A 9,466-nucleotide genomic window follows, 5' to 3' on the forward strand; every position below is an offset into this window, starting at 1 on the left:
CAGCAGGAGAACTGGGAAACAACATCTTGTGTGATAGAGAACAGCACTCTGAAAACCCTAGAGATGCTTATCCCCAGTGAGAATTAAATGCCTGAAAGAAACAACTAATTCCCTAAGAAAATGTTGCCTTTTATTTCTGTGGAGTGTTCCTATAGCATAAGTATGAGGATAATTTCTCTCTGATAGAAGAGAGAAGTTGTAACTGCAAGTGTTTTTTCCTCCCATATGAGAACAGCAGTTTATGTGCACATAATAAAAATAAGCAGAAAAGGACTTCACTTTTCCTTTCAGGAGTGACCTGGAGAGTTTTGTGGTCATTCTTTTAAGGTAAAAGCAGCTTGAGTTGCTAACTGAAAACGCTGTAGTCTTGAGGGGTGTCATAGAACTAAAAAGTCTCTCCATTTTTTGCTTATATTGGTTTTTGTCTAAACTCTACAGTTTCACATAATAAATTTCCTTTAATATGAATAGGTGAGTTTGAAACATTTAATGTTCCCAGCTTTAACGTAACCTAGCTAAAAATTAAGTAGTGTCAGTAGATTAAAAAAAAAAAAGGCAATTAGCAACAGAAAACAGTATCTCACTTAACCTAAAGCAGTCTCTGTATACGGTAGGTGTGTTACCCTGTAAGGTTTTAAGTTTATGTATAGCTAGAAGGGGGATTTTTTTTTTTATTATAGTCCTGTAGGCCAAACCACTCGCAAGACCACAGAAAAGAAGCTTCACTTCGTAGTCACAAGACCATTGACTGTCAGTCATTTATATAATGTTCCCTTAGGAACAAAGTTAGTGCCTTAAATAGGAAGTTGTTACCAAGAATGCTGAGGCTCTTACTGCTAAGCTTGGCAGGTGTAAGAGCAGGGATCTACTTCCCAGCCAGCTTTTCATAATCTTAGGGATTGTTTCCTGTAGTACAACCTGAACGTTATAAACAAATGGCTTCCTAAAGCAGTATATAATTCAGAAATTCTTTTTTGCCGTGTATTGCTTCACAATTTTCATTGCTCTTTACGGTGGTTGTGTTGCACTGAAAGGGATGTATGCTTTTATGACAACCCTAGCCCCCCCGCTCCCTTTATTTAAGCTGTGGCAGAGGTTAACGCACTTCACCTTCAGGTTTGACGCAAGACACCTACATGCAGAAGTCTGGCTGGTTTTATGTATTTCAGCTCTCAGGCTAATGCTGCATCTAGTCTAGGTTAACCCACTGCAGCAGGAACAGTGAAGCCTGTTACGCATTCATGCTGCAGAATTGAAGTCATATGCAGCATAGCTAGCCAGGACCTTGCTGTGGAGTGTTTTACGTGCACAAAAGAACCAGCTTGCTAAATAAGATTTTAATCTGGTTGCTTTTTGTAAGACTTTTCTGTCTTGGAAAAAGTTGTGAAATAATTTTTCATAAACTCCTGTCAAATGTGTGGGGATATACCCTGCCTAGCTACAGAAAAACTATGCGGCACAGGAAGAGGGCAGAAACCCTAATGCACTTGTAAGCCCACTTTATTCGTGCCTTAAAACTGGGCTCTGAAGATTAGCACATTTTAAAATGTGGCTGGTCATATATAGGTGATATTGTCAAGAGCTTCAATTAAACTTAAGTTTATTTTACAGTGCTTGTTAAGGTACCAGTCTTACTCCAGTAGTTATACCCACTACTGGTCATTGATTAGTCATTATTCAAGATATTTTTTTATCTGCAAGACGTGAGTCCATATTGATTCACATTTAGGAGGTATTTCCCCCCAACACTGAAAACCACCTAAGTACTTCTACTTGCTTGCATGCACTCAATTTACAAAATTATCTGAGTGCAAAATTTACAAATTTAAGGAAATAAGAATTAATAAAGTTCTTCTAATTGCTTAAAAATAACCTTTTAAAGTGGATATTCCAAAAGGCTAGACACTCAGTTTGGACAATAACCTTCTTTTGTTGTACACAGTGTTCTTAACTTTTTTGTAGTTCATGATTATGTTTCATAAAGTGTTAAAACTTCCCTTTATCTAGCAGTGCTTCATTGCTAATCCGTACAGAGCAATATGCAACTCGAACATAAGCTAGGCATAAAATAAATGCGCTTCGGGGGGGGTGGGGAGCAACCAAATTATTTAGTGTATTGAAATCTCTTTACTGTTGTTTGCATTTGAGCACTCTTAAATTGTTAGTTAGTTAGTTTTAATTAAAATCACACCTCATTAAGTGTTTTACTATGCTGGTGTCTAAACCCATTAGAAGTTACTGTTTTTATGTAAATGAATTCCACCTATTTGTAGTTATAATGTGCACAGATAATTTTTAGTAATTCTGTGAAATTTTAACTCTGTGGTTTGTATTCAAAATACGTTTTTGATTCTTTATTTTGTAGGGCCATGAGCCAAAGGAGCCGGAGCAGTTGAGAAAGCTGTTCATTGGAGGCCTGAGCTTTGAAACAACAGATGATAGCTTGAGAGAGCACTTTGAAAAATGGGGCACGCTCACGGACTGTGTGGTAAAGTGTCAAATACTATTTTGTGCTTTTGAAAGGATACAGGTACTTAATCTTAGTGCAGAAATGCAGACTACCCCCTATGTTTTTGCAGGTGATGAGAGACCCACAAACAAAACGTTCCAGAGGCTTCGGCTTTGTGACTTACTCTTGTGTGGAGGAGGTGGATGCTGCCATGAGTGCTAGACCGCATAAGGTTGATGGGCGCGTGGTTGAACCAAAGAGAGCGGTTTCGAGGGAGGTAAGTTAGTGTTTCAGTTAACCTTATTTCCTAATCTTCACTTAATAATTTAAAACACTGAGTGTCATTTTTGGTCTTACAGGATTCTGTAAAGCCTGGGGCACATCTCACAGTAAAGAAAATATTTGTTGGTGGAATTAAAGAAGATACAGAAGAATATAACTTAAGGGAGTACTTCGAAAAATATGGCAAGATTGAAACCATAGAAGTCATGGAAGACAGGCAAAGTGGAAAGAAAAGAGGCTTCGCTTTTGTAACTTTTGATGATCATGATACAGTTGATAAAATTGTTGGTATGTAACTGTTTAGTGAGAAATTATTTACGGGATAAAAGAGTAACATTAGATTTCAGAACAGCGGAGTGTGGAATGTGAGATGTTAGTAAATGAACTGCTTGACTATTGTAAGAGAAGGGGTAGATTTAATAGTGTGGTCATGCCTTACAGTAGTTTTCTGTGAGAGTTTTACAGCATGTTGCTTTCAGTGATTTGATTTTCTAACTCTTTCCTATTTCACAATTTTCTCTAGTTCAGAAATACCATACTATAAATGGACATAACTGTGAAGTGAAAAAAGCACTCTCAAAACAAGAGATGCAGACTGCTAGCTCTCAGAGAGGTGAGTTTGGAGTTGTGCATGGTTATTTTATGTAACTGGTTTTCAATTAATGTAATTAAAGTAAAATATTTTGTAGGTCGTGGGGGTGGCTCAGGCAACTTCATGGGTCGCGGAAACTTCGGAGGCGGTGGAGGGAACTTTGGCCGAGGAGGAAACTTTGGTGGAAGAGGTAATTGACTGGAATGTTTATATAGAATATGATTTTTATTTTTTTGTTTTCTGTGTCAGTTGGCTTAAACACTTCACACATGTGTTCAGGAAAACATTCTCATCTTTTTTATGTTCCAGGAGGCTATGGGGGTGGTGGTGGCGGTGGTGGGAGCAGAGGAAGCTTTGGGGGTGGTGACGGATACAATGGATTTGGTGATGGTAAGTGTATTGTTCGCTTTCCCCCGTTCCCCGCCCCCCGCAGGGTTATAACCAGCTATAGGGTTTGCCTTCACCTTGGAAACCAAGTCTACTTTGGTGATAATGTTTTTGACATTGTAGAGCTGTGAAGAGTTAAACGTTTTTTGTTTTCCCCACAAACTGATGGGTGAAAAAAAAAAAGCTCCTATATTTACCCTTTAAATACCCTAAGGTCATGCAGCAGCTGTTTATAATTATTGAGAACTAAATTAAGATTGTGTTGTCAGTTGATAACTAAAACTGAATAAAGCAGTGACTGACTAACATACCAGAAATCTTTTCAATCATCTGTAAGACTTTTCATGGCTCAGGAGTACCTTCCACAATGAAGTTTGGATGAGTATCCAAAATGCATCTGAAGAGAACTGTGGAAATTATCAAATGGCTGTGGAAGTAGCATTTCTGGGGGGAGGGGAGGAAATGAGGAAAATAGGATGTAGTTACTTGTCCTGATTCTATAAGCAGATATATGTAGTGATGCCGAGTTCTTTGGAACTATTTCCCAACTTGGAACTACTCCATCAAAGTGTCGGAGACCAGATCAGCATCTGGAATACTAAGTCTTTTAGATATTCTTTATGTGGTTAGAAAAAAAATAATGCCTGGTAGCTTTGATGCAGGTGTAAATAAAGCTGTACATCCAGATAAAAACTGTAAACCAGAATTTTTTTGAGGGCTTTGCCTGCGGAGTCATTTCAGTTCAGAGGAATAAAGAGGACGACACACAGTAGTGACAGCACTGTTTGTGTAAAGAGGCAGTTAATGCATGTAATGGGTGGTGATGGTGGTAGCAGCATGTCTGTATTTTTGTGAGCCAGAATGAACTTCTAGGTGCCATGCTGCAAAGGTATACACCACTGTTGTTTTTGTTTGGACTAAATAGTTCAATAAATTATGCAGCTGCAATGACTATAATACAGGGAAAACATAGTAGCACATTTTTATTGTTTGTTATGGTTGGGTGGTTTTTTTGTTAAATGGAACTTTTCTTGCCAATATTTAGTTCTGGTGTGTTCAGTTTGACTCTTCTATTCAAAGGTGGCAACTATGGAGGTGGTCCTGGCTATGGCAGCAGAGGAGGTTATGGTGGTGGTGGAGGACCAGGATATGGAAACCCAGGTGGTGGATATGGAGGTGGAGGAGGAGGATACGATGGCTACAATGAAGGAGGAAATTTTGGTGGTGGTAAGATGCCAGCTTTAATTAGACATCTTTTTTTTTTTTTTTTTTTTTTTTTTTTTTTAGGCAGGTCTGAGTTGTACAATGACTGAAGTATGATACTGCATAAAATGAGTTGTACCATTAGATCTTAATGCAGAATGCTGTGTTACATAAGGAAGGTTCTTTTCCCTCTTGATCAGCTTTGATCCACAATACAACACCGTTTTGCCTGGAACTTATTTTTCAAAAAGCAGCATCTATAAATCTGTGTGTGGAGGCAGAGTAGGAGAATTTTTAAACTTCTGACCATTTGAAGCACATTGTTGCTGTCAGATACCGGTTCACATCACGTAGATCACATCCTCCTTGGTGAGGAGTGTACATCTAAGCTTCTGTAAGGTTTTTTTTTTTTGTTTGTCTGGGAAATGAGCTACTCCGGTTATTTTTATAAAAGCAGTTCTTTTGCCAATTGCACATTCTAATTAGACTAACTGGAAATCGCATTACAACCTTAACGTGTAAACCCTTGATGAGTATATTTAAAATCAATGTTAATATCTAACCAAAACACATCTATCTGTGTGCTGTTGTGTGATCAGTTTAGCTGTGTTCTACATTGTCAGTATTCATTTCCCTGCAGGGACTTCTGAACTGTAATTTTAAATCTGGGGTAACTTCTATGGAGGCCTTTAATGATAGGATGCTTCTGGTTAGGGGTATCCCACAAATACAAAAACAGCTTAGGTCCTTTACTAGAACTGTTGGAGAAGGAGCAGTAAGCACTTGTGAGGACTAGTGCAAGTTTAGGGAGCTAAGCTGCAAAATCTGCTGCATACTTTATCATACCCTCTGCCGTGTATATGCAGCATGCCTGCTACTGTTCTGTCACTTCTTAGCGCGAGTAAGCTGTATGTAGTTCGCATTGTCATACATGCAAGAGCGTTGGGCAGTGGAAGAATGGCGGTGAAACTTGTGCTTTTCTGAGTTTGGAGGCCTTAAATTTGGCCTAACGTGTTAACTTCAAATTGCCTACTCAAACCTGTATGCATTTTCTAATGTAGCGTAATGCTTTTCATCTTCAATGAAACACCAGTTTCTAATCTTCAAAATGCTAAGGGTCTTCTGTTGTTTGTGCATTGTGAGTAGAGTTGACGTGCAAAGTGCTTGCAATTCTATTTTAAATTGTTTTAAACAATTAAAATTTACATTTACAATGGATGTCGTAATCAGGCAAGCTTCACGTCTGAAGCGTTAAACAGAAGTGGCTTTATAAATCTGCATTTGTTTCAGGTAATTATGGTGGAAGTGGAAACTATAATGATTTTGGCAATTACAGTGGACAACAGCAGTCTAACTATGGTCCCATGAAAGGTGGTGGCAGCTTTGGTGGCAGAAGTTCAGGCAGTCCCTATGGTGGTAAATACGACTTTGTACAGATTTTTTTTGATTTTTATTTTTTTTTTTTTTTAATTTCTGGTTATTCTTACATTGCAATATACACCCTATTTTTTGTAGGTGGTTATGGATCTGGAAGTGGAAGTGGGGGCTATGGTGGTAGAAGATTCTAAAAATGCTACCAGAAAAAGGGTAGGTGTAATGCATATTTATAATGATGATTAATAATGTACAACTGTTCACTGAGAGTAATAATTTTCTTATCCTGTATTCAACAGGCTACAGTTCTTAGCAGGAGAGAGAGCGAGGAGTTGTCAGGAAAGCTGCAGGTTACTTTGAGACAGTCGTCCCAAATGCATTAGAGGAACTGTAAAATCTGCCACAGAAGGAACGATGATCCATAGTCAGAAAAGTTACCGCAGCTTAAACAGGAAACCCTTCTTGTTCAGGACTGTCATAGCCACAGTTTGCAAAAAGTGCAGCTATTGATTAATGCAATGTAGTGTCGATTAGATGTACATTCCTGAGGTCTTTATCTGTTGTAGCTTTGTCTTTCTTTTTTCTTTTTATTTTCCCATTACATCAGGTATATTGCCCTGTAAATTGTGGTAGTGGTACCAGGAATAAACAAATTAAGGAATTTTTAACTTTTCAATATTTGTGTAGTTCAGTTTTTCCACATTTAGTACAGAGAATTCTATAACAGAAATAAAATGTAGTTTAGGGTGTTTCCTTGTTAGTTAATAGAGAGGATTAATGCATTTCTCAATTACTATTTTGTATTAATTTAAAGTTAACAATAGAAACACCTATTGATTTGCAGTCTTAAGGGGTCTAGTCTCAGTGTATATATGTAACTGTCATTGACATGAGTTACATAGGCATACAGAGGGAAAACATCTGTATGTTGCATTATAGTTTGTTTAGATGTATAACTAGGATTGAGTTACTCAAATTAGTGTTTGTGAATTATAGAACTAAGCTTTACCTTAATGAAAATTACAAATTACTTTTTGGTTTGTGCATATTTTTTTAATTTGTAGTTCTGTATTAGTACTAGCGCTTCAAGAAAATAAGGCATGATAAATATTTTAACAAGACCAACTTCAGACACATTAAAGCTGTCTCCCGTCTCATTTGAGATGTATGAGGGATAACTGCAGTCGCTTAAGTCTTGGGTGAAGACAAAAAGAAACTTGCTTTTTACCTTTATATTTACTGTAATTCCCGAGAAGTTAAAAGTGGGGGGAATCAAGTGCCTGTTTCCTTGGGATATACAATGATTCTGTTTCAATAAAACTATACTTTGGGGAGGGTGGCTTGGAATTTTCATCCCCTTCCTTCGTCCCCATTTCCCTCTCCCTCGCACCAGACTGCGCTGTTTCAATTGAATGAGGCGTCATAGTGAGAGCAATAGGTATGTTCCTCGATAACTTAATGGCTATATACTTTCTTGCATGCACCCTAGGCAATTTTCTGGACACACTCTTCTGACTGGGAGCCAAGGGTAGCACAGGTGTAATCACTGACAGTCCCAGGTAACGCGTTCCAAAAGCCCCTTCACGGTGGGCTCCGAGTAGCATAGATTTCCAAGCTTTTCCCCTTGCGAACGTCTACACTCAGCTAAGAGCTCGAAGATAAACCCAGACACGGTGTAGCTGTGTTCTGCTGACTAGAAGCACTTCCCGCAATGTAGAACGGTGCAGCCGTGAGTTTCCAGAGGCAGCATGGTAGCGTGTTGCGATGGGGTCTGATGCACTGGAGTAGCCAATCTTACCAGCACATACGGCTAGAAATCGTACTTGATTCTCGCTTCTGCCCCCCAAACGAAGGCACTGCAGTCTGTCCTTTCCTCAGCTGACGTGAATTCTCTCTCGACTGTTGCCAGGACAGTGCTTTCTGTCAATTCAGACTCAGAGGAGTAGGGACCCAGTCAATAGAAGAAATACTCAGACACTTGGCAATGTGGTATTGGAATTTTTCACACCTCCCTCACTTCTGGGTCAATGTGCAGTATAAGGTAAATGCGATTCCAGTGTAGGAATGAATCTGCAAAGATGTATGCGATGGCTCAAGGCATAATCAGTCATATTAATAATGAATTTTATAATTTTAAGAAGTAGTAGAAAAATGAGTGTGTTGTTTGAAAAAAAAAAAAAAATTAAACAATGTTATTTAAACACTGTTATTGGAGTGTATTTAGACTGCAGTAAACACCAAAACAAGGAACCGGTGTCAAGATGGTAGCCTCCAAACTGGATTTCAAAGTCTGCTTATTCTTTCCTGTGGAGTTATTTTAAAATATCTCTAAAGCTAAAGCAAGAATTGGTGATTTAGTGAACGCTTCTGTTGTTGTGCATATCATCTCACTAGGGAGTGAGCCACCTAACTACCGACTCGCTTTGTACGTTACTACGCCTGTAGAAGACGTGTAGAGTTGTACCTGGGGCCTGCATCTGACTGCAGGGGCAACTGGAGGAGGGGGTTGGTGTCCCTTCTGACAATTGATCTGGTGTTTCTAAATTCTTTTAGAATGTATTGACAGTGTTCTTTTTAACAGGGCCTCTTGTAGCTGTACTGTGACAACAATGTTAACTTTGAAAAATAGTGTCGTAATAAACTTTATGAACAAGATCTGTATGCAACCTTTTAAGAGATGGATGTAAGTGACCGCTTTGTAGGTGGGTGGGGTAGCTTAGCTGTTGTTTGTGATGTGGAACAGTCAATAGAAGAAATACTCAGACACTTGGCAATGTGGTATTGGAATTTTTCACACCTCCCTCACTTCTGGGTCAATGTGCAGTATAAGGTAAATGCGATTCCAGTGTAGGAATGAATCTGCAAAGATGTATGCGATGGCTCAAGGCATAATCAGTCATATTAATAATGAATTTTATAATTTTAAGAAGTAGTAGAAAAATGAGTGTGTTGTTTGAAAAAAAAAAAAAAATTAAACAATGTTATTTAAACACTGTTATTGGAGTGTATTTAGACTGCAGTAAACACCAAAACAAGGAACCGGTGTCAAGATGGTAGCCTCCAAACTGGATTTCAAAGTCTGCTTATTCTTTCCTGTGGAGTTATTTTAAAATATCTCTAAAGCTAAAGCAAGAATTGGTGATTTAGTGAACGCTTCTGTTGTTGTTTATATTAATTTG

General features: G+C 38.4%; 1 protein-coding gene across 12 annotated transcripts in view; it reads left to right on the plus strand.

Annotated features, from left to right (window-relative positions):
* HNRNPA3 (heterogeneous nuclear ribonucleoprotein A3) overlaps nucleotides 1–9,466 on the plus strand; it is a 22,454-nt gene that overhangs the window by 5,768 nt on the left and 7,220 nt on the right. For 5 of the 12 annotated variants that reach the window (XM_035896203.1, XM_035896196.1, XM_035896201.1 and 2 more), the window contains 10 exons: nucleotides 2,366–2,488; nucleotides 2,580–2,726; nucleotides 2,809–3,019; nucleotides 3,255–3,344; nucleotides 3,406–3,513; nucleotides 3,633–3,713; nucleotides 4,791–4,937; nucleotides 6,204–6,329; nucleotides 6,429–6,500; nucleotides 6,587–8,469. In XM_035896203.1, coding sequence (XP_035752096.1) covers nucleotides 2,366–2,488; nucleotides 2,580–2,726; nucleotides 2,809–3,019; nucleotides 3,255–3,344; nucleotides 3,406–3,513; nucleotides 3,633–3,713; nucleotides 4,791–4,937; nucleotides 6,204–6,329; nucleotides 6,429–6,481 — 1,086 coding nt within the window. In that variant the 3' untranslated portion in view covers nucleotides 6,482–6,500; nucleotides 6,587–8,469. Of the gene's footprint in view, nucleotides 1–2,365; nucleotides 2,489–2,579; nucleotides 2,727–2,808; nucleotides 3,020–3,254; nucleotides 3,345–3,405; nucleotides 3,514–3,632; nucleotides 3,714–4,790; nucleotides 4,938–6,203; nucleotides 6,330–6,428; nucleotides 6,501–6,586; nucleotides 8,470–9,466 lie in introns of those variants that run through there. The other 7 variants (XR_004842269.1, XR_004842270.1, XR_004842271.1 and 4 more) reach the window with 3 other exon arrangements.

This window comes from Egretta garzetta, unplaced genomic scaffold (genome assembly GCF_000687185.1).
Source record: "Egretta garzetta isolate BGI_Z169 unplaced genomic scaffold, ASM68718v1 scaffold16, whole genome shotgun sequence".
Classification (NCBI taxonomy): Eukaryota; Metazoa; Chordata; class Aves; order Pelecaniformes; family Ardeidae; genus Egretta; species Egretta garzetta.